General features: G+C 32.6%; 1 protein-coding gene across 6 annotated transcripts in view; it reads right to left on the reverse strand.

Moving 5' to 3' along the window:
* LOC145293376 (glutamate receptor-interacting protein 2-like) overlaps positions 1-25,961 on the reverse strand; it is a 535,093-nt gene that overhangs the window by 116,059 nt on the left and 393,073 nt on the right. For all 6 annotated transcript variants that reach the window (XM_080140017.1, XM_080140018.1, XM_080140016.1 and 3 more), the window contains exons 4-6: positions 16,566-16,629; positions 11,337-11,482; positions 6,035-6,197 (exon numbers count right to left, since the gene is read on the reverse strand). In XM_080140017.1, the coding sequence (XP_079996143.1) occupies positions 6,035-6,197; positions 11,337-11,482; positions 16,566-16,629 (373 nt within the window). The remainder of the gene's footprint in view (positions 1-6,034; positions 6,198-11,336; positions 11,483-16,565; positions 16,630-25,961) is intronic.

The raw sequence follows: 25,961 nt of genomic DNA on the forward strand, positions 1-25,961 counted from the left end.
TTTACCGATGTATTGGAAAATTCAAAATGGCGCCCGACACTCTCTTTAACATGGTAAGTTTGGGAAAAGGTGTTATAAATAATAAACTAGACAAAATACTATTAAAAAACACCGAATATCTGTCAAGTTATGTCACGGTAACATATATTGAGCGAATTTCTAACAGTATTTTGTCTAGATTATTATTTATAACATCTTTTCCTGAACTTACCGTGTTAAAGAGAGACTCGGACGCCATTTTGAATTTTCCAATACATCGGTAAACACTGTATGCTTTTCGAACTTAATAAACATGTTACATTGAATAAAAACACCAAAAATATATCCAGTTAGGTAGGAAAGTAACTTATCTTGCCTTTGATAACATTTATTTGTTATATTTGTTTTGTTGACCACTTTTTCGAATCTGTGTACAGTAATACAAACCCACTTGAACATATCATGATTAATTTATAACTTTTTTGTTTTTTTTAGATTATTAAAGTATTATTAATATATTTTTTTTTCAATATTATCACCCATGTTGATCTGAAAACGACCTTTTTTAGTCAACAGAAAGGGAATCATCTTCCATCATGATAATGCTCGCCTTCATACAGCAGTAGGAGAATTTGGTTGGGAAATATTGCTTTATCTGCATATTCTCTTGACCCAACTCCCTCGAAGTATCACTTATTTCAAGGATTACAAAAGCATTTAGATTAGAAGGGAGATTGAACAAGAGTTAGATTTATGTTTCGCATTTGAAAACCCAAAGAATTTTACAAGCGAGGTACTTATAAGTTCATTGATTTGGTTGGTTTTGTTTTACAGCATTTCAACCCTTTTCAGATTATTTAATGCCGAATCCAGTGATTTTGAAGAAAACGTTTTTAATAGAATATATATATATATATATATATATATATATATATATATATATATATATATATATATATATATATATATATAATAAAAGTTACAACAAGTTTACCAAGGTAATCAAAATGGTAAACTTAAAATATACTATAAATATTAAAGAGTTAATATTTACAAGTAAAATAAACTCAGCCAGATGTAAAAAGCTCAATAAAACCGAAAAAGAAATAGAGCTTATAATATGAACAAATGATTAATAAAACATGTTAAAAGACATCTTGAAAAAGAGTTAAAAACATATTTAATTTTAAAAAAGGAAGCACATGATAATTGGATAGTCCTTAATCCGCGGAGTTTCGAAGAAATACTCTCCTTCTCATCAGAGGGCAGGAATATATATATATATATATATATATTCTTCAGAATAGTTTTTATTTAACAATCAGTTGTTATGGAAACGTGAGATTGTAAGGTTTACAAAATATTACTGGCAGTAATATTCTATAAGTTATCCCATCTAAACAAGAATTGCTCGATATGCAAGATAGAGCAAATAAATTAAATTGTAATTTAATGAATTTCAAAAAACTCTCATTGAAATGAATTTCATATCAAAGAATTTTTATTATTCTAAGCAAGACAAAGGATGCTTTAGAAAGTTAATCTCCTTAACCTATAGGGTTTCGATGTCTACCATCTCATCAGAGGAGAGAAAATATTAGCAAATATTTATAAAGGTATGCACCCTATTTGCTAAAGTCAGTGAGACATGGAAAGTCAAAGTCAAAATAATAAATTTTTGACTTTCCATGTCTCATTTGACTTTGTCTTGCTTAGAATAATAAAAATTCTTTGATATGAAATTCATTTCAATGAGAGTTTTTTGAAATTCATTGAATTACAATTTAATTATATATATATATATATATATATATATATATATATATATATATATATATATATATATATATATTCAAGTCAGTTTCTATTTAACCCATAGTTGGGTCCCTAACAGGTACTATCACTCTGGGTCAGAGTGGACCTGGGAGCAATGGCAATTACGGGGGTGGCTCCACACTCCCCAAAGCCCGCAAGCTGGGGCCTCACCATCTGATATAGTTTAAGGTCATATCCAGGACCTCTAAACTCATTGACAGACGGCATCATGTTATAGTGAATAAAGGACGTTATTGTTTGGAGTAAAGATTTTCAAAAACAATTTTTCATTTTCAAGATGGAATTCCAAAATCAGCAAAAACTTTTGTGTTAACCTGATTTTATATAATGTACTAGCAGGGAGACCCAACGTTACCCGGGATTAAATGAGGATCCACGAATGTTCCACACTTAAATCTTGGAGTGGGATTTATAATCCATTCTGTGGCACTTAGTCATGTTCTAAATGAACAACTTCTAATCTATCTATATAATTATAAAACCCAAATGACCTTGTAACGGGTGTTGTAACCCAACATCCGGTTTACGACTTCTGGTTGCGCATGCGTAAATAAACATAAACCCATAACAGCGTAAACAAATGAACACAGATCGCTGGACCGGTTTCGTTCAAACAAACGGACGTCCTTAAAAAAGCGAATATCTTACATTTATTGAATAAAAACTTCAAGATATGGGAAGCAAACGCAAAACGTGATTACAAATAATATGTATAATCATCGACCTGTTTCATATATATGATATATATTATACTAAATAAACAATGCGACAATAAAACGTATTGTTTTACTGTGTATGTTTTCAGCGTCCCAATTTTTTTTTTGCGTTTAAATTATCCAAATAAACAATTGTTAATACTTTCTGCTTTTTTTTTTTTTTACATCGTTCATTTCCGTATTTCGTTTAACCCGTTGACAACCATAAGAGCATTTTACAACGGCGATTTACCCACCGAGTTCATTTTTTTTTAAATTTATTCTCCATTTATTAATACACCTTTCTTAAAAACATTCATACATTTTCTTCTACACTACCAACATAAATAAATAACCCCGGAAATGTGTTTTTTTTTAATTTGCGTTGCAAATAAATAATCAACGCAACGATAAAATGTATTGTTTTACTGTGTACGTTTTCAGCATCCTAATTGGTTTTTTTTTTTGCGTTTAAATTAAAAGATATATCAAAATTTGAATTTAACTTCAAGTATTATGGTATCTGTTTAGTGCACATTTACCTATAAGTATAGCAAACCACTTATAATTCAATGGCTGTAAGTTTTTTTTTTCAAAAATAAACAATTATAAACAGAACAACTCATAGAAATCTATCTATATTCTTTTTTCATTTCAATATACTTTCATAGAAATGTTTCTGTTATGTTACAAAAACTATTTTCTTTACGTCACAAGTGTCACGCTCATACATTAATTCCATAGCTAATATAACATACTGACCCAACGGGTCATGGATAGTCTAGTAAATAAATAAATTTGTGTTGGTTCCGTTTTTTTATTGCCAAGAAAAAAAAAAATCAAAAGAATCGTTTTGCAATTGGAAATTAGGATAAAAAATTTTCCGAAGAAGTTATGTGTTTATATGCATAATTCTTTAGGCTGCTATGAAATGCTAGATCTGGTAGGGATCTATCTGTTAAGTTAAAATGAGTACATTAGTCCTAAAAAATAAATAAAAAAATAAAAATTGGTCTCAACTGTTTTTTTTTTTCTGCATTGACTTTTAGTCTGTGCAAATAAAACTCAAAGTACATTTTAAAAAGAAGTATCCATGCATGTTCCCTTTATTAGCTAAACGTTGGCCTTTGAGGAAATAAAAATAAAAACAAATTAAATATAAACATCTGAAACTCACTTCCATTTGTTTTTTTATTAATATCTGCCCAGCATTATTTTGCTTCTTATTAGAACATATTAGAAGTCCGTATTAATATATTAAGTTCTTCTCATTTTTTTATAATATATATTAGTGATGAGAGGATTCCAAAATTTTTTCCAATTCCGATACAATTACCGATTTTATCTTGAATTCTCAATTTTGATAAAATTACTAATTACGATTCTTTTTAAATTTCTAAATATAGAGTTGTTTTTTGGGGGTGGGGTTGAATTACCATAAAAACCTATGTAATATGTGCATATATTTTTGCAAACATAAAAATATAACTGTGTGAGCGATCTATAAATTTTAGTTTTACTGGTAGTTAAAAATCAATAAATATTCATCATTTCTTCATTAATATGAGCCATAGAAAATTAAGTTTCAAACAAACAAATCAAGAGAAATAAAAAAAAAAATACAACAGACAAAGAAAAGCATCGCCGAACAATTGCAGACATTCCTTTTCTCTCCTGATGAAGAGATTCTCGAAAATCCGGGATATCAACAACTACCATCCAGTATGGCATATTATGTTTGCAAATAAATATAATATAATTGAAAATTCCTCCTAATATTGTCATTATTCTTTTATACACAACTCTTGTCCACAGTGTTTCCTATGAACAACATTGATATAGCCTTCAAACACAACTCCTTTGACAGAATCGTTTTTTTGGTGTTGAAAAATAGGCACAAATTTTTTTCCAATTTTGATACCGATTCCCCAAAATATGACGATTTCTTTTATTCTTAATTCTGATTAATCGTTTCACCACAAACATATAAACGGTTTCCCAAAATTAACAATTTATTCGGAAATATAAATTAGCATCAAAATAGATAATTTTGGGACAGTGTGTGTGCGCGTGTGTGTGTGTGTGTTTGAAGAAGTCTAAAATGGTTGGATCATTCTACTGCTCCAGTAGATATCTCTCATATTACGCCCTAAAATGGAGTATTGTTGTCATATCTGGGCAGGAGCTGCTTGGCAAACCCTATCTTGCCTTGATAGAGTTCAAAGCTGGTTTCGAAATCCAGTAAATGATACACTTTTCTCTTACCTACAAAAGAGACATTCCAAGCCTGTCTCCGCTCTGTCGTTACTTTAATGGCAAGTGCTTGTCTGAGTTCCAATCTATGCCCCCCCCCCCGCTAAACTTTCACAAAAAGCACTTGACTAGCAACAACCACGATCAATGATTTCCCCCACTCACTATCTGTGCCTAAATCTAAATGCAGCTTCCATGAACAAAGTTTCTTTCCTAGAACTGCTCACCTATGGAACACTGTTCCACTGCCCTGCTTCCCGACCGATTACAATATGGTGGTCGTCAAGTCCAATGTAAACAAGTTCTTTTACAACTAGTTATTGCACTGTAATAAGAAAATCCACATTAATAAGGAACAAGTGCAATTCGCATCGGTTAAAAAGAATTGAGATTATTTAACACCTCAAATCTACTGACTTAAGAAAGTCAAAAGGAAAAGAGAAAAGAGAAAAGTGAGAGAAAACGCCCAGGGTTTTATGAGCTACATTACTCTTTATTTTTTTTATGGAAATCGCTCCAGACACAGTATAAAGCCACTTGATGTAAGGAGTTAAAAATATTACTTTACTGCTAAAAACTAATGAACACTAAATATTTGTTACATACATTCTGACAAAGAACACAGCAATTCTTCCACCTTTGTCAGAAATGGTAGTCCGAATAATCCAAATAACACAAAAACAAATATAATATTAAATTGGTTTTAACACCAATACGTAGCTAGAGCAAATTAAATAAATTATTAAAAAAAAAAAAAGAAGAAATCATAAAAACGAAATGTGCAGTTTAATTGAAATAAAAAGTAACCATTAGTGATCACTACACTACCACCTTACATTCATCAATCCTTATCCTCAAGTAACCTCCGGGCCTTGATATGAGGCGACTCCTTTGTAAAAAAAAAAAAAATAAAATAACCACAGAAATAAAAACTAGTTTAATCAAACTCAAGAACATGACTAATATTTCGTCTTTGTTAATCAATAAGCTTCTTCGGAGTAAGATCTTGGTTTAATCGCTAGGCATAGAGACGCACATCAAATTAAATATGAAGAATCTGAATGCAACAACAGAAAGATAGGGAAAGGCAAAGGAGAAAACGAAGAATATAAAAATACAACAAAATAGGACGCCTTAAATAGACTTTCAGAAGAAAGAGAAAGACAACTGTAAAGGTGCGATATTTTACCCGGAGCAAAAATGACGGATAGACCAATACGTAGCACAAGAGGAGACCATTGTGTTACACCGTGTGCAAAATTTAGACTTACCTGTCTGCTGGTCCGCCTGGACGTATGGAGGTTACTGTCAAGGCTCGTGACTTCATCCTCTCCAAAGATAGGCCACCTCGTAAAGTAAATCCAAAGCTCTTGCCTTCCTTCTCCAAAAGGATTTCATGTCGTTTACATTGAATTGAGAAGGCACTTTGAAGCGCTGGAAAAAAAAAAAAAAAAAAAAAAAAAACAATATTTCGGTATTTTAAAGTTGGTTTGTATTTATTTACACATTTACACATGTACACACACATACATGTACGACATGAAAAGAAACTAGAATCTTAGAAAGATCTCTCATGAAAAAGAATTTCAAAAACTACCTGGCAAATATACCAAGTGAACCAAGTACAAGAGATATATAAATAATTGCATTTAAAAGGAACTGTTAGAATCTTAAAACGTTCGCTTAGTTAGAATATCTGACATTCGGTAGGATTCCCCATCCCTAGCTAGAACAAAGTAAGAAAAAAAAATGTATTCGAATACCTACTAGACACTATCCACGAGTGTCTAAGGCCTCTCTGTACAGGGGTTCGTCAAGACAACCTGATATTAGGATACGTTCTTCTACAAGTAAACACTGATTAAATATTAAAAATAATATAGCGTTTGAAGCTCATTAAAATTAAGGTGCATCATCTTCAAATTATGTTACCTCTAGTAACAGCACTAAGCTGGATACTCCACCAGACTAGATAAATTCTTGTCCTGGAATCTGGTAAGGCCAAGAGACCTCAAGAAAGACATACCATTAAACAATTACCTAATCAGAAATGAGAGAATAAATAATGTTCTAGAATTTTTTTTGGATTTTATTAACTCAACATTTGAAACATGAGGGAAAATTTAATGGAACACTCAAATTCCTATGTATCGCATATAGAGATCAAGTGTTAGTGGTCCCTTGATTTCTGAGAACTTTGGTTTGATTTGGTTGGTTGTTTCTTTTTTTTTTTATGGCATATCAACCCTTTTTGGGTTATTTAATGCCGAATCCAAAGATTTTGAAGAAAAAACTTTTTTAATAGAATATATTTGTTGTTTTGACGTCGGTTTCTATTTAACCCATAGTTGGGACCCTAACAGGTACTACCACTCCGGGTCAGAGTGGACCTGGGAGCAATGGTAATTAAAGGGTGGCTCCACACTCCCCAATGCCCACAAGCTAGGGCCCTCACCACTGGATATAGTTTAAGGTCATATCCAGGACACCAATTGAGGGACTTTTACCCTCTGCAGGGGGGCAGTCGGTGTATTCTAATGCCCCACCGACAGGGCCGAACTTTGGTTTGAGTAAAATGAAACAAAAAGAAGAGAATTTGAAAGTCTACTAGACGCTATCCTCAAGTGTATAAGGTTTATCTGTACAGAATCCAGCAAGACCAAAAGACAAAAAAAAAAAAAAAAAAGAAAGATATACTACAATTAGCAAAGAGACCCGACGTTATCTAAGAATGAATGAGGATCAACAAACGCTTCACCCTCCCATATTTTATTTTCATCGAAATCGGTAAAATTGCCCATTTCCTAATCCTCCTCACAGTGGCTTAGTTCACAACACATTGTAATCTACATTGCACTGTAGAGAACCTACTGTTGATTTTATAAAATTATTTTTATATAATCACTTAAATTGAAGTTTAAAATGCAAATATCAAATATCATGGTTCAATTGTGCTCTAAACAAAAATATTCATTTTGGATGCGCCTCTGTCATATCAAAGAACCTACTGTTGATTTTATATGCCAGACTTGTGCTGTGATAGTGGTTTGAATTAAAGTTTAAAATGAAAAAGTCAAGTTTTTTTGTTTTTGTTTTGTTTACAAAGGAGTTACTACTTATCAAGGCCCGCAGGCCACTCGAGTATAAGGGTTAATGAATATACAGTAGTCAATGGGAAAATGTTGTAGTAATCGTTAGTAATGGAAGTATCACGGTTAAATTGTGCTCTAAACAGAAACATTCATTTCGAATGGACCCCAGTCATATCAAAGAATCTACTGTTGGTTTTATATGCCAGGCCTTTCTGCTTGTGCGGTAATAAAACTTCTCAAATGCACTTGTGATGTTAGTTGTTAACTTTAGTCAAAATCGCTTGTTCTTTCTTTCATTGGATGTTTTTGCGATTATCGATACTTATCAAAGACATTCCGATACAAAACCTATCTAAACAAAACAAAAAAAAAAACTGCCAGGCACATTAAGCACATTTGTGTGAAATTTCAAAAAAAAAAATTAGCCCAACTGTTTAGGAGTCCATAGGGAACAAACTCACACACAAAGTTTCATTTATAATTTATATAATAGTAGTGATATAGTTAACTGGTTAGGGAGATGATAACAATCGTTCTTCACTTCTTTGACTCAACATTTGTGATGCAGAGAAGAATCTTGATTGAACGCTCGTATATCTGTGTATTTCACATAGGAATCAAGTGCTGGCCTTAGTAAGGGGCTCTTGATTTTTGAGAATTTTGACTGGAATAAACAAAGAAAAAACTACATAGATTATCTACATATTAATACGATACCGTGTGTTCTTTTGTGTGTCGCGCTTACATCCGGGTCGTTTAATTGTTATGTTCTTATTGATTTCTTGTCATAAATAATTTTACCAAGAATTCTTCATAAGTTTTGGTTTCGGTTTTGACTATAGCTGATGGTACTTAAATCATCTATTTTTTTTTTATAAATAATTTTATCAAGAATTCTTCATAAGTTTTCGTTTCAATTATGGCTGAAAGAATTCAAGTTATATATATATATATACATATATTTTTTTTCATAAGTTTTTATTTCGGTTTTGATTCAAGCTAATGCACCCAAGTCATATGGATATATTTTTTTTATTTTGGACATCGCAACTTTATAATATATAAAAATCGATAGAACATTAACTCTATGATAATATATACGAAATCTGCAAGAATTAAAATATCATATTTAAGCGCACTTTACAACTGGGCTTTACTGGGCATTCGTGCTAGCTTAGATCGATACTTTTTCAGTTTTAACAAAAAAAAAAACTACAATAATATCAGAGCGTCTCCATTTACACTGAACATCTACAGAATGCCAACATCAATATATAACATATGAATGAGTCCCCAGTGGAATTTCCACAAGTCCTTCTAGTAAAAAATTAACACAAGTTCCTACTAGTTTGATACTAGATTTTTTATCTCATTAAAAACGGACAAAAGTTATAGCCCGTTGACTTAGAATGAGTGCTATATGCTAAATTGATGGTTGAATATTGCTAAATTTGTGCACATTAAATACTAATCCTTATTGATCCCTAACTGTGCATTGAACCGATTCCATAATACTTGATACACTGCACCTTATCATAACAAAGCTCCCTATAAAATTTCAGACAGATCAGCTCATTATTTTCCAAGAAAAAAATGGAACAGATGGAGAGACAGACGAAGAAAAATATAAAATAAATTTTGTTTCATTTATGAAACTTTGTCAAGTTAAAGAACTCCAACTATCACCATAGTTCAGGAGTGATTACATAATACAAATTTTATTAATAAATAACATTATTAATCCCCACGATGCTGCAAATTAAATCAAGGTCAATGATTAATCTACTATATCAAATAGAGCTTATATATTTTAATTCAGTAGAATACAAAATTTACAACATAATTAATAACAGCGGGGGGGGGGAGGCTCGCCTTTACCCGGTCGTAAAAGATGATATTTTAATTTGTCCAGATTTCGTATATATTATAGAGTCGTGATTTCGAAAGTTAAAAAAAATAGCATTTGGGTACGATCAGCTAGAATCGAAACCGAAAGCAAAGCTGTAGCATTCAAAGTTGGTAACGTTACCACTGTACCAATATGACACGCATATGAACTGATCAAAAATGAATTAAAATGAATGTAAAAAATGTATAACAATTTTTTCGATTTTAACCCCTTAAAAACTATAACTAATAACTATTATAATAAAAAACCCTTAAAAACTATTAATAACTAATAACTATTATAATAAAAAAAACCTTAAAAACTATTAATAACTAATAACTATTATAATAAAAAAACCTTAAAAACTATTAATAACTAATAATTATTATAATAAAAAAACCCTTAAAAACTATTAATAACTAATAACTATTATAATAAAAAACCCTTAAAAACTATTAATAACTAATAACTATTATAATAAAAAACCCTTAAAAACTATTAATAACTAATAACTATTATAATAAAAAAACCCTTAAAAACTATTAATAACTAATAACTATTATAATAAAAAAACCTTTAATAACTAATAACTATTATAATAAAAAAACCCTTAAAAACTATTAGTAACTAATAACTATTATAATAAAAAAAACCTTAAAAACTATTAATAACTAATAACTTTTATAATAAAAAAAACCCCTTAAAAACTATTAATAACTAATAACTATTATAATAAAAAATATTATAGAATGGTCCATAAAAGATCTAATCATTTGAGACCCTTAGCGCCGCTCTGCGACATTTATTTTCAGAGAAATAGGGTTTGAAAATATGGAGGCAGACAGATACAGTGAGTTTTATGAATTAGATTTTGTAATCACGCTAAAAAAAAAAAAACATACAAAAATATTTCGCTATATGTACACACGTTTCCAAAAATATTTTTTTTAAACATTACATCAGAGTAAAACTTGGTGGATGTTTGATTTTCCTCTTTACCTTATAATCTTCATCAATATCAATTCAGATAATTTCAAGTGGAAATATTCGCAGTCAGTTACAAAACAAAGTTCACATGGATGGATCTGATAAAACAATTTTTCTATCATGATGGTAGACCAAAAAATGTTAAAATCACATTTTAGAATAGGTACCCTTTAAAGTCTGACTAGCTTCAAATTAGTTTGTAATCGATTTTTTCCAATAAAAGGCCTTCAATTTAAAAAAAAAAATAGTCTCAATAAAAAAATTATATTTATAGTTCAAATACCTATTTATAAACTAATTTACACACACACACACACACACACACACACACACACACACACACACACACATATATATATTTTAAAAACAATATATACGCTGCTCCTCATTTGGGGGTACCAAATTTGTAAAAGGGAAAATTATTCCTAACTCGCATTTAGGTAAAAATGCACTTATATATAAATAATTGAATTCATTCAAAAAGTATCGTGAACAAAGTTCTCAGAAATCAAGGGGCCCACTACCAGGGTCTAACACTCATGTATTTATGCATGTCTGTATAGCACAAATGTAACTTTACAAGTCTTTTAAGTGTGTTCTACTTACCAGATTCAGGCACTTCATATTCGACCTCGAGAACAACATGCTCTCCAGCATTCTTTAACAAGTTAACGATCTCTTCATGGCGTAGACCAGACGTCCGAATCCCATTTACAGATAAAATAAAATCTCCGACCTCCAGAGCATCGCATCTGTTAAATGACAATGAAAAATTGTATAAATATTTTTTCTTTAAAAGATACCACATTAATAGGGGTAGATACACAAGAGTTTACTCATTTTCACAAAGATTTCTTTTATTGGTCACAACATTGCATACAATTGTTTCAGGACCCCCACCTCCCACCCGAGTATAGGCATATAAGAATATGACTGTTCATCAAATTATAATTTGTACAAACTTGGGTCTCATCAGCACTATATATATATATATATATATATATATATATATATATATATATATAATATGGCGCCGGCCAATTTCTTTGTGAATTTGAATAAGATCACCCTTCTCTCAACCAATTAAACAAACGTTAACAATTGTAATTCTTTACAGTTGTTTCAACTTTTTATGTGTAACAATATAACTTTGATATAATCTATTTGCTTTAAAGTTCATAGTTGGATTTCAGTCGCTACAGGAGTCAATCTTAAAAAATTTTAAACACCTTAAGAAATAGTTGCTCTAATAACATTCACTTAGTGCAAGGCTGCTCGCGAAGCACAAGTATCTTTGCTAGTATATATATATATATATATATATATATATATATATATATATGTGTGTGTGTGTGTGTGTGTATATGTGTGTGTATTTATGTATGTATATATGTGTGTGTGTATTTATGTATGTATATATTCATATATGTGTATATGTATGTGTGTGTGTATACTTATATATTTATATATATATATATATATATGCATATATATATGTGTGTATGTATATATATATGTGTGCGTGTGTGTGTATATATATATATGTGTGTGTGTGTGTGTATATATATATATGTGTGTGTGTATATATATATATATATGTGTGTGTGTATATATATATATGTGTGTGTGTATATATATATATGTGTGTGTATATATATATATGTGTGTGTGTATATATATATGTGTGTGTGTATATATATATATATATATATATGTGTGTGTGTGTGTATATATGTATTAATAGGAGCCAAAATCGCAAGATAAGAAAAGATTAATAAATAATTTTTCAAAATCGAAAGTGCAGAAACAGAAATAAATATTTATAGAACAACAACCTTATTCAGATTTAAAAGGCTCAATATCAGTGATAGAGCCTAATATAAGCAGAGAAAGTCCAAATATTGTAGAATTAAATTTACAATATTTTATTCAAAACAAGGAATATGAAATAAAGGTGAAAGGTTCCTCATTCCATGGAGTTTCAAAGAAAGGCTCTTCTCAGAGAAGAAAGTTAGCAAAAGGTAAGTATAGATAAGTATCTATTTTTGCTGGTTAGCTCAATTTTTGAAAACATTCGAGAAAGAAAATTGAAAGAAGAGTATAAGTTTAAAGATAAAATAAAAAGGAATACTCAGCAAAGTCCAATATGTATCGTTGTAAATACCCAGTGATATCAAAAAGTTTGCAACAGGTGGAGCGATTAGTGAGTTCAAAAAGAGTTCTGTAAGATATCCTTTGGAATCTCTTTAAAACATATCTTGGGTTAGAGAAGGAATGAAAAGTCTGTGTAGAAAACTCCTGTAGTGAAATGCAGGAGTAAAATCCAATCCATAGAATTAATATTCTTGTGTAAAGAGGCATATGAAGTCTTATTTAAAAAAATATATATAGAGAGAGTTCAAATGGAAAAAAGTAAAAAAAAAAAGTGAAGAACTCGAGTTGAAGCAGGACGATTGGCAAAATAACCTTCCATGGCCAATGTAAATCGAAATCAGAAACCTTTCACCTTTATTTCGTATTCCTTATTTTGAATAAAATATTGTAAATTTTACAATATCTTAACTTTTTCTACTTTATATATATATATACATTATTAGCTATTTCAGACATATCCAATTCTATTAAGTGGAAAAATGTATCAGAATTTGTGTTTCTATGAACCATTTATTGTTCTATGATGTTTCCAACACTGCTCTTCTTCATGTGTACTGTTCATTTACAGTAAATTATATTCATATATTAGAGAGAGACGGTAGCATATTAATGTTGTTGTCAATACTCTGTGCAGATGTCACTTATAATTGGTGGGTATGGATCAAATTTTGGTCATTTGGAGGGTGTGGCTTTTACACTCATAGACATTTTTTGTCAGGTATTTAAAATTGTCGTAGAGTCTTAAAAATTCAGTATGTTATTGCTATACATCTTATGAGATGACTGACCAATTTTTATGATTTCAAGTTCAAATGAACAGCTCCAGCAAGAATTGGAATACACTCTACTAAAGCCTGATTGTCGCAGCTGGTGAATTTCAAAAATGCAATCTGGACGTGAGGACACTTTAGAAGAATGATATGCAATAAAATTCTGTTTTAAACTTGGAAAAAATGCCACAGAAACGTATGGAATGCTACAGACTGCTTTTGGATCATCTTGCATGAATCAAGCATCAGTTTTTGAGTGGCATAAGAAATTCAAGGAAAACAGAGAATCTGTGAGAGATGATGAGAGGTGTAGGAGGAGTAAGGAAGTCAGAAAACTAAAGTTTATTGGCCAAATAAAGAATTTCATAGATAAGGACTGTGTGTATAGAGACAATAAGTGCACAGTTTGTTGTCGGTTTGGCAACTGAACACACAATTATTTGCAAGGAAAAGAAGATGCGGAAGATTTGCGTGAGTGCACCAGCCCAAAACTCCATCCTTGTTACAGACTATTTAGTCAAGATGGGCACCAAGACAGTTCCTCACCCTCCCTATAATCCAGACCTTTCTCCCTGTGACTTTTAGTTATTCCCCAAGCTCAAGAAAAACTTTAAAAGTGGTCGTTATCAGACAATTGAGGAGATGAAAAAGGCTGTGCTGAGGGTCATTAACACACTCACACAAGGGGTCTTCCAGAAGTTGTTGAAACAGTACAAGTGCATTGCAGCCAGAGGAGATTACTTCAAAGGAGACTAGAGTTTCATGTGTGTACTCTCAGCAAAAGTGCGCACATGAAAACACTTTGGTAACTTATTTTAGGTACTTCGTATACTGCCTGTGGTTAAATACACTATGAAACTCACCCACTGCGTCCACCAAGAAACAAGGGGAGATAATTTGGATCATTCCGACTACTGTTCTCATCTTGAATGTTATTATCACAAACGTTTCTGGCTGCTGTAACTCCCGACCTTCTTCAATCCTCAGTGCAAGCGATACTAAAGAATACAATTGGAAACTACTTAGGACTTGTACCAGGAAATGGCTAATGGAATGAGAACATTCTACCTCCACGGATAAAATAAAGGATTCTGTTCAAAATTCCATGCAGATTTCCAAGTTTGATACACCTGAAAAAGGTTGGAGGTTACATCGGCAGAAACGTTGTGAGAATAACACCCGAGATGAGAACAGTAGTCGGAATCATCAAAATAATACTGCTGTATAACTCATGCTCTCTACCGATCCAAGTTATGATAACAGTACCATTGCCAGTACCCTCAAAATGCATCGCTGGATTAGCATGAATTATAGGGACGTGTCCAAGGTTATGAAAACAAAGTTTCTTACCACGGTTATGGTCTTTAGTGTGGTTTCAAGTGAGGGTCACATCATGCCATCTCACATCTTCGAAGTCGGCTTGAAATTCAACACCAAAGTGTACTTGGATGTGCTGAAGGCTGTGGTTATTCCCTGATGCAATCCGGTGGCCATTGGCAAACCCTGAGTGTGGCAGCAGGACTTGGCGCTGGCCCATGTCCAAATAGATCCAGACTTGGCTTCAGAAGGAGTGCTACAACTTTGTACCCTTCTCTCACTGGCCTCCCTCTCCTTCCCCACCTGAACCCATTGGATTCCTTCGTTTGGTCATTTGTCAAGAACATCATCAATATGACCTCCCACAATATCAAAGCGAGCCTGATCACCGCCATCCATCGAGTATTCACCGAGCTCCCGCTAACACTTGTCGCATGCTCCTAGTTCTGGACCCGTATTGAGGCGGTGATTTAGGCTGAAGGCGGCTACATTGGATAAATATTGGCTCTACTATATAATCAAGTTACCTGAATTGATTTTTTTCAACAAAAGTTTTAAAGTAAAGCCGTAGTGTTGTTTTCTTTAGGGCGACAACTTTATTGTTCCACCCTGTATTTTGCTAAATTCATCTCTGTGATGATTTTAAGAATGACGACAAAAGAATTGTCAAGTCTATATATAATTTTAGCATTTGAAAGTGCAAGCTAGAAAATTTTATATACATTCAAGAACGCAACATTGCATGCATCTTGCCACATCTTTTAATCAGCTTCTCAACAGAATTTCATTGTGCAAGCACTATCATAATAACTGTTACAATCCCACCTACTAACAATCTGCTTTCACATCTTATGGTATTTAAGATATTCAAGGAGCACTGAGCAGCAGCTGAAATTTCATCATTTTTTAATCCAGCACGAATAATCATCATACAATGTTTTAAGTCTCTAATCAAATTATTTTTACATAGGTATTCTTCTTCACTTTCTTTTACAAGAGAGACTCGTATTCTCTTTACTAATCAATAAGATAGTATTCTTATTAAGGATAAATAGGTAGATGCAGCAAACAGAGATCTTAGAGGGGCATTTCGCTTTTGGCGATTATCAAAGTTTTTCTTTCAGTCATTGCAGAATCATTGGTGATCTGTCTCATGCAACGTTCCATTAATTTCTCTGTCAACCTTGAGATCCCTGACGTCATTTGTTATGTTGACTTGTCTCTTTGTTTTTACTCTACTTTAACGTGATACGCCATACCTAACATTCACGTTGTCTCTTCCTGTTGTTTTTCGTTGGTACTGATTTATTTCCCAAACTTCATGTTGCTTTTACCTGTACTTTAGTTTGACTCTTGTTAAGCTGATATAATAGATATCTGACAAAGGGGCATCCGTTATATAACAGGTCAGGTCATTATCTTGAAATGTTCTGGTAATTTCCAGTCATCCATGGTCTAGAGCTCCCAAACCTCTCAATAGTACACAGACACAGCTACTCATTGAAATTATTGCTTTTAAATAATTCTGAAGTCTATAAAATAATCTGGAACATCCCGATATAGATGTGATAAAAAAAAAATATTTTTTTTTTACCTGTGTGCAATGCTCCCAGGTCTGAGGTTTGACACTTGTGGTCGACAGTTCTTGTCCACACCCCCTGAAGGAAGAAAATGTTGAGACATATTAATAACATATTTGTTATTTATATTTTTGCATGCAAACACTACAAAAAGTTTTTAAAAATGTATAAAAATAATAATTAATGAAATGAAATTCAAACAGTTAATGAAACGCATATTTATACTTTTACAATTGTTACAAGGTATGGATTGACTGCTTTTGTTTTACGGCATATCAACCCTTTTCAGGTTATTTAAAACCGAATCCAGTGATTTTGAAGAAAAAATTTTTTAATAGAATATATATTTTTTTCAAGTTGGTTCCTATTTAACAATTAGTTGGGACCCTAACAGGTACTACCACTCTGGGTCAGAGCAATGGAAATTAAAGGGTGGCTCCACACTTCCCAAAGCTGGGGCTTCACCATCGGATATAGTTTAAGGTCATATCCAGGACCACAAGGTATGGAAGCCTTTTTTTTTCTGTTTTTTATTTTGTAGGAGTGAAATGTGCATTGCATTGGTGGGCATACGTTCAGACAGTTAAATTGTGTGTGTGTGTGTGTGTGTGTGTGTGTGTATGTGTGTGCAATTAGATAAAAGGAATTAGTTTGTAAGAAGTGTGTGTACGTATGTTTGCCTTATTTTTTCCGTGTATTTGTGTCATCGAAGTTTACCAAAGTTTCGTTCTTCCTTTTACCTACTAGTAGCTGGGAAGGAGACCTCTGTTGAAAGCGTGTTGCGTCCTCTCTTTTGAACAGCTTTTTGTGACTGGCCTTTCGTGGCTATGTTGAACTCTTTTTATCAAAGAAAACAAGATAACATCAAAAGTTATCAAAAGTCTGCGATAATACCGAGACACATTGTTATATGAGGATAAAACTGTCCAGAGACGCTATTGTCTGGTACTAACGAGTAAAAAAAAAATACAAAAAGCACACAATCTGCATATATTACGCTAAACCTTTTTATATTGGTACGTATGTTATCACCATTCAGATACATTTAATTAAAAAAAAAAAAAAAGAGATCGTCTGATCAGCCAATATAATGATTGTAATAAATCTAATGTCGTTCAGATAAAAAAAAAAAAAATCCAACTTTACACCTTTTAAAATAAAATAGAGATTGTGTCCATTGGTTACGATCTTTTTAAAACGTATAAACACATAGCTAAATCTGTTTCATTTCGAAATATCAGAGATTTTAACTACGTTTAGAAATGGAGAATATTAAATTAATAGTAAACTAAAAGGGAGAGCTGACGTTGCCCGGGATTAAATGATAATCAACGAATGTTTTACACTCCCATATTTTTATTGCTATCAAATCAGTGAAATAACTATTTTTTCAATCAAATTGATTGATTGCCTGCTCTAGCTGGGGACCCATCGTGGTGCAGTGAGAGGAAGCGTCATGTGCCTCCTTGCAGTCAATTAGTTCACATTGCACTGTAGAGAACCTACTGTTGATTTGATAAAATTATTTTTATAAATTAAGGCTTGAATTAAAGTTTAAAATGCAAAAGTTAATCATCATAGTTCAATTGTGCTCTAAACAGAAACTTTAATTTCGAACGCACCCCTCTCATATCAAAGAACCTACTGTTGATTTTATATGGCGGGCCTTTTGGCTTGTGTGATAATAACACTTCTCAAATGCACTTGTGTTTTTATGCTGCATAATGTGTTGACTTTTGTTAAAATCGCTTGTTCCTTCTTTCATCGGACTTTCTTTTGATTATTGATACTTATCAAAGACATTCCTGTGCAAAACCTATCGAAGAACACTGCCAGATACATAAAGTACATTTGCGTGAAATTTTTTTAAAAATCGGCCATGCTGTTTCGGAGTCCATGGGGAACAAACTCACACACATACAAAGTTATTTTTTTTATAGAATAGAAGACGGATAAATTCCCAACAAATAAAGCGGATCCCATGACCATGGAAAAAGAGGTCTTCATTCTGAGGTTCTATCAACTGACCTAATTTGGATTTTATTATTGCTGCGGCCCCAGAAGGGTCCGGAAGAAAGACACAACTCGGTAATTCGTGGAGACAAAATATATTGAACAGAAAAGTAAATGCAACAAGTGAAGAGTGATGGTATCATACGTCAGTGTGACTAGCACGAGTGCAAGACTCGAACATAACCTGTGATAACCACTAAAACAGATATTTTCTTGGTCTTTATAATAAGTGGAGGAATTCATTATTATCCGTAGGTAGGACACACTACAAATAGTATACATAAATAGAGCTTAACCCTTTACCGCCAAATCATACTTTCAAGTCGCCTTTCAAAAAATGCACCTGTATAAGAAATATTTCTTGCTCTTATGACTTGTCAGCCCAACTGGTCTTCAAAATACAGGTCTATGCCTGGTTCAACAAGTGAATGGAGGTTTGTTTATGTTCGTGCGTCAGTTGCATGCCAACTTTCGTCACGTGCGGGCTTCATGATTAAAAAAATTATTTATTGCAGGAAAAATTCTGACGGTAAAGGGTTAAAATAAGATAGTTTTATGAAATAATTCTGGTGTGATATCATAGATTTATGATTAACGTCATGTTTCAAAATATGAATTCAAACATAATCGATAATAAATAAATAGGTAAACATTATCAACAGCATCAGAAATTATTTTCACAATCCAAGACAATTTATTTTGTTTTAACTATGTATTGGTGTAAAAAACAGTTTGGTATATAATATGCAAATAAAAATGCTATGAGAAAAATATCTGTAATTTTCATGTTACAAACAAGAACGAGAGTACTATTACTCCTAAATGAAAATATTTGTTTTATTATTTCAATTAAACTGCACGTTTCTTTTTACGATTTAAAAAAAAAATATTTATTTTGCTTTAACTATTTATTGGCGTTAAAACCAATTTAATATTATAGTTGTTTTGGTGTTATTTGGATTATTCGGACTACTGTTTCTGACAAAAGTTGAAAGAATCGCTGTCTTCTTGGTCAGAATCTATGCATCAAACACTTATTGGTTGATTTTTTCACTGTAAAATATTTTTTAGCTCTTTACATCCGGTGGCTTCATGCTTTGTCTGGAGCGATTTCCATAAAAAGAATAAAACATAATGCAACTCATAAAACCCTGGATGCTTTCTCTCACTTCTATCGTTTCTCACTCTCTCTCTCTTTTTTTTGGGGGGGGGGACTTTCAGTCATTAAATTTCAGACATTAAATAAACTCAATTTTTTTATACACTTATTTCGTGCGTTCACTTTTTTCTTATTATTGTGGATTTCCTTATTGCAGTGCAATAACCAGTCATTCTATTTTTCATAGGTTGTGAGTTCGATCCTTGCTCACAACCTATAATTTGACATTTCCTTAATTTTCAAAGGACACGTCAAGCAAAGCCAGACCGTTTTATGGTGATGAGGCAAGTTGGAGCCACTTCCAATGTGCTTGATCCGAATTGAGGATCATCACGCCAGCCACAGTTCAACATCAGAGTATGCCAATTCTATTTTTTTTTTAATGGAAATCGCTCCAGACAAGGCATGAAGCTACTTAATGCAAGGAACTTAAAAAAATGTGTGTGTGTATATATATATATATATATATATATATATATATATATATATATATATATTACTTGAAGGTCAAAAACTAGTCAATGTTAGATGGAAAGATTCTAATCCAGAAAACAGTAATTGTTCCCCATTTTTCAAAAACATTACTCATGGAATGTGAGGACTAAAAGACATAATAAGGGAGCGGAAGTTGCAGTAGAAAGTAAACCCAAAGTCTACTTTCTACTCTCAATTTACCTTTGGAGACCCCTCCTTCTCAAACTCCATTCTTGCCTCCAACCCAATCTCCTCGACTCCTGGGAAGACATGGCCTTCTCGTTAACCTCAATTAGTATGGACAAGATGCACACATTCTTCCCACCCACCCCCACCTCACAACTAGTTCCGTTGACCTAGCAGAAACCAACTGATGTGCCAAGGTGATTATGGCCAGGTGCTTGAAGACATACCAATATGAAACCAAAGCGAAAGGTAATTCCCAGTAAAACAAACATTATTTTAATAAATATATTTGACACAAGTGCAGTTTAGCATACCAAGGTAAATTATTTGTTTTCATTTTAAAAGAGTTCCATTAGGGACTAGGGAAAGCAATTACTGAATTTATTAAATTTATCAGAGAATGAACCTAAATGCCCTAAATCGTATTCTGGGATCTCTTAAGATGACAGTAGAACCCCGGGATACGGCATTAAAAATTAATAGCAAAATACAGTACAGTATATAATATATATGTAAATAATCAAATAAATAACACCGTAAGGCGAGGCAGATACCGTAACCAGGAGCCGGAAAAACATTGTATTCCACATTGTAAGTTTAAAAAAAAATAAAAAAAAAACGTATCCTAGGGCCACCGTATCCTGGGGTTCTATTATACTATAACACTAAACTGTCAAAAATGGTAAAAAACAGTTCTTTATGCCAAATTGATAATTAAATATTATTAAATTTGTGCTCATTTTTGCATTAAATACTAATTAACCAACAATGCATCAAAAGGATACCATAACACTTAGTTTGCTGCACCTTATCATAACAAAGCTCAATACATTGCACAAATTTTATTTTCATGGAAAGTGTTCAACTGAGCTTCAATCTATGGTCCCCCCTCGCCAAACTTTCACAAGAAACACTCGTCTAGCTGTAAACACTATCAATAATTTCCCCCACTCTTTATCTGTGCCTAAACCTAAACATAGATTCCATGAACAAAGCTTCTTTCTTAGAACTGCACGCCTGTGGAATTGTCTTCCGTTTTCCTGCTTTCCGGCTGACTACAATATGGTTGTGTTCAAGTCTAAGGTAAATAAGTTCTTGATGAGCCGTTCCATATAAGTTATTAAATTTACCAAATTTTCATTACTAATGATTACTATATTGACCAACTTCTACTGTACACTCTTTAACCCTTATCCTTGAGTGGCCTCTGGGCCTTGATAATGTGGTGATGCCTTTGTAAAAAAAAAAAAAAAAAAAAAAAAAAAAAATGAGAAGTTGTTTAAAATGAATGAAGCAAATAAGATAATACTAAAACGCTGAGGATGTTGGTTATTATCTTGCTTGCTTGTTATCGTGCACACTTTGCATGTATGTTAATGTTTTTGATTGTGGTAGAAAGGGCAAATAAAAGAGAGAGAAAAAGAGGGTATAGAGAAGGAGAGGAAAGAAGAAAAAGAGGGAGGGAAGAAAGAGAGAAGGAGATGAAAGAAAAGAAAGAGGAAAGGAGGAAAGAGGAGAGAGAGCAAGAGAAAACAAGAAAATTAAAAAAAGGGCATAGACAAGCAAGAGAAGGGAGAGAGAGAGAGAGAGAGAGAGAGAGAGAGAGAGAGAGACAAGAGAAAGGAGAGGTAAGAAAGAAAAGAGAATAAAGAGAGGAGAGGAAAGGGGATAAAGGGAGAAGGGAAATGAGAAATAGAGAGATGGGGCGGGAGAAAGAAACAGGAGGAGCAAGGGAGGGGAAAGAAAGATAAGGTGAAAATAAAGGGAGAGGAAGAAGGAGGATAAGAAAGAGACGGAGGTATATTATGATATCACAATGTACTCGATTCAAAGAGAGAGAGAGAGAGAGAGAGAGAGAGAGAGAGAGAGAGAGAGAAGATCTATTGACATTCTTCTCTTAAAGCCCCCCCCCCCCTCATTCCCACTCTCGATCCCTGGGAAGACATGGCCTTCTCACTGGCCTCAATTAGTATTGACAAGACTCAGATCTTCCCAGGCTCCCACGACCAGTATGAAATATTTTTTATTGCTTTTCTTTTCCTCTTTGCCATACAGTGTCTGACAAGTATTTTATTGGACGTAGATCTTTCCAGAAAGAACAACCAATTATGAGATGATGGTAATAACTTGTTTTCTGTCAAGTCAGCCATTTTGGATGAAGAGGGGGAGGGGGAAGGGTAGCGGATCAACACCGGATAATTATTACCTGTTGTTCTTGTCTTTCAAATAAATGTACATCAAAGACACAGCAAAATAGGTTAATAAAATAACCAAAACACACACACACACACACACACACACACACACACACACACACACACACACACACACATATTTTACCTTAAAAACTATATACAAAAAGAAAATTGTTTTTAGTCCTTCATTGGAAAAATATATTGCCAGTAAATCAATTAATTTCCTGCAATCACTGGATCAATTTGCTTTCACAAATTCACAATAGTCCCGATATTATTTCAGGGATCATCAGTTGTTTACCACGAAACACTGTTTCGGGGATTTAAAAACAAAACAGTATATTAAATTATGGCTCCCCAGCAGTGTTGATCAAACACCATCTCTCTTAAACACAAGAATAAAAATGTTCCAGATATTGGACCTAGTTTTTTTTTTTTTTTTTTTGGGGAGGGGGGTTCCAGATTAATTAAGCTAACCTATTCATGTTATCAAAAAATGTCTTTCTTACCTTTGTCACTCGTTCTTGTCTCAAAAAAAAAAAAAAAAAAAAAGAAATTATGCGCCATTTACAAATCTGCCATCTTTATAGAGTTCAGAGGAATCCATTTTTACTACTTATCGCCTCTTCTTATTAATATTTATTTATACATTTACATCGTCATTCATAATATCTTTATTAGTTTTGTTTATAAAAACATATAAATTTAAAACGAGAAGATGGTTACACACTTTTTGAAGACACTTATTTTTTTTTTATTTTTTTAAATAGGTATTCGTTCAAGAAAAAAAAAAGCCAACTTCATAACCGATGTATAATTTGGATTTTTTTTTTTTAAAAAATAATAAACGCGGTTTTTCCTACATATTTTTATGTTTATTCGCTAGGTAAATGTCTGAACATTCTTGTAAAAATAAACTTTATTCAATTTTATTCTTTAGAAAAAAATAATTCATGAGTATGCCAAACAGAGATTTATCAAAAAAATTAGTTTTGTTTTACAATCGAAAATATTGACTCCGTTGTTGGATATTAAAAATAATAAACGCGGTTTTTAATATATAATTTCATGTTTATTCGCGAGATAAAAGTGTAAAAATAAGGGTTTTTTTCTGTAGAAAGTTGTTTTTATGACGGAATGAAATTTGGTCCATGGCGTACTTTTTGGCGTCCTGGCGTGCCAAAATACGAATCACCAGTTCTACACTTTATCGCCGAAACTGGAGACGCCGTTTTATTTCAGCACCTGCCATTAAATTGTAAGGAAGAAATCAGTATTTTAAACTATGGCCGAAGTTAGAAATAAATAACAAAATATTAAACTAGATAAACTTCTGGAAAGAACTATGAAAAAAAGTAAAAAAAAAAATAAATAAATAAATAAATAAAAAAAAAAGCGAAAGAGAACATATATCCATAATTGTTTAATTAGAAATATTTCGATTTAAATAATGAAAACGGGAAAGTTTTTCATGGAACTTTTTTTTTTTATTAAAAACAGAAAATAAAATGACATATTCATAATTGTTTAAACTGGGCGAGCGCCATTTAAAAACCAAAACAAAGTTTATATAAAATATTTTTTATAAAAGAAACAGTAAGTTCTCTAGAATGCAATGTAGAATAACATATTTTGGACTAAGTTACTGCATGGAGGCATGTGAAGCTTCCTCCCGGGCGATTTAACGGATTTCGATGAGAATAAAAAAAAAAATTATTGGAGTGTGAAATATTCGTTGTGCCGGGCAACGTCGGGTCTCCCTGCTAGTTTATTATAAGTTATATCTATAAAGGTGAACGTGTCTGTGTGTCTGTATGTCTGTGTACATTTCTCTACGCAATAACTGTCAATTTTTAGTCTACAGACTCGAAATTTGATATACAGGTTATTGAGATTTCGGAAAATCGATGTGATCGGTTTCCGGCCAGAAACTTGGCGATTAAGGGGTCAAAGTTCAACGATTTGACCTTTGAGAACTCTACCAAACTCCTCCGACAATTTTGGGTCTATGCACTTGAAATTTTAGATATAGGTTCCTTGGACATGGATCTAACTTAATAACTTGATTTGAGCCAAAAACAATAAATTTTAAGGGGTCATAATAGGGGTCAATATTAAAAAAAATTGACCTCTGCGGTCACTTCCAAATTACTCAGACAATTTCTGGTCTAAATATTTGAAATTTTGTATAATGGGTATTCAGAGATAGGGCAAGCTTTTTCATCAGTTTGGGTTGAAAATTTTTAGTTACCAATATATAAATGTATGCATGTATGTCTGTTTGCATATCTGCCTTAAACTTTCAATAGAGGCGACGGATTTTATAAAGATCAGTATCGTTTTAAAGTTCGATCTTTCATACGACAAATATCGAAAAATTGGCTAAAAACATTAATATCTTTCCCTTCAACTAGGCACTTTTCTACCGGGGTGGGGGTTCACTTTTTTCGCCGATATTTTTGAAAGTTATCCTCTCCTTTAGATTGTCTAGCCTTAATTTAAAAAAATGTCGCTTCCGGTTTGGCGGTGGTCGTAACAGCATAAACGTTAGGTTTTACTCCGTTCTTTTCCTCCTTTGCGGTACGGGTTCGAGCCTGCCTTTCTACTACCACTTTTTTTTTTTTGCTCAACATACACATCCAAACACCCGGGCAACGCCGGGCGCCCATGCTAGTATATATATATATATATATATATATATATATATATATATATATATATATATATATGGGAATCACACATTTATTGCAATTCCAATTTTGTTTCCCAATACGTTTTCCCAGACATACTACAACCTGCCAAGTTTTATTTATTTTTTTTTCTTGCTGTTGTCATCGGTGTATTTTCTTCATAGCCAAACAAGAACTTTATTAGACGTAGAAAATTGCAGAAGAATATATTAGTAAGATAATTTGTTTTCGCTCAGAGTTGTTTTGTTTGTCAAATAAAAATCAATAGAAAACATAAAAGACACATCAAAATAGATTAATAGCATAAACTTCATCATATAAATAAATACATGTACAGGGTGTGGAACGATAAAAGAAAACAACAGTACAGCTTTAGTTTAAAACTTTTATTGAAAAAGCCGCCTTCAACTTCAACAACCACCTCGATACGGGTCCGGAACTTGGAGCATTCCTTTTCCACAAGTGTCGGCGGGAGCTCGGCGAACACTTGGTGGATGGCGGTGATCAGGCCTGCTTTGGTGTTGTTAGAGGTTATGTTGATGATGTTTTTGATGTATGACCATTGGTGTTGACTTTCAAGCAGACTTTGAAGATGTGAGGTGGCATGATGTGGCCCTAAATTGAAACGACACCAAAGAGCATAACTGTGGCCGTAAACTTTGTTTTCATCACCCTGTGCATGTCCCTATTATT

The sequence above is a fragment of the Euprymna scolopes genome, chromosome 2, assembly GCF_053919585.1.
Source record: "Euprymna scolopes isolate OS-2025 chromosome 2, ASM5391958v1, whole genome shotgun sequence".
NCBI lineage: Eukaryota > Metazoa > Mollusca > Cephalopoda > Sepiida > Sepiolidae > Euprymna > Euprymna scolopes.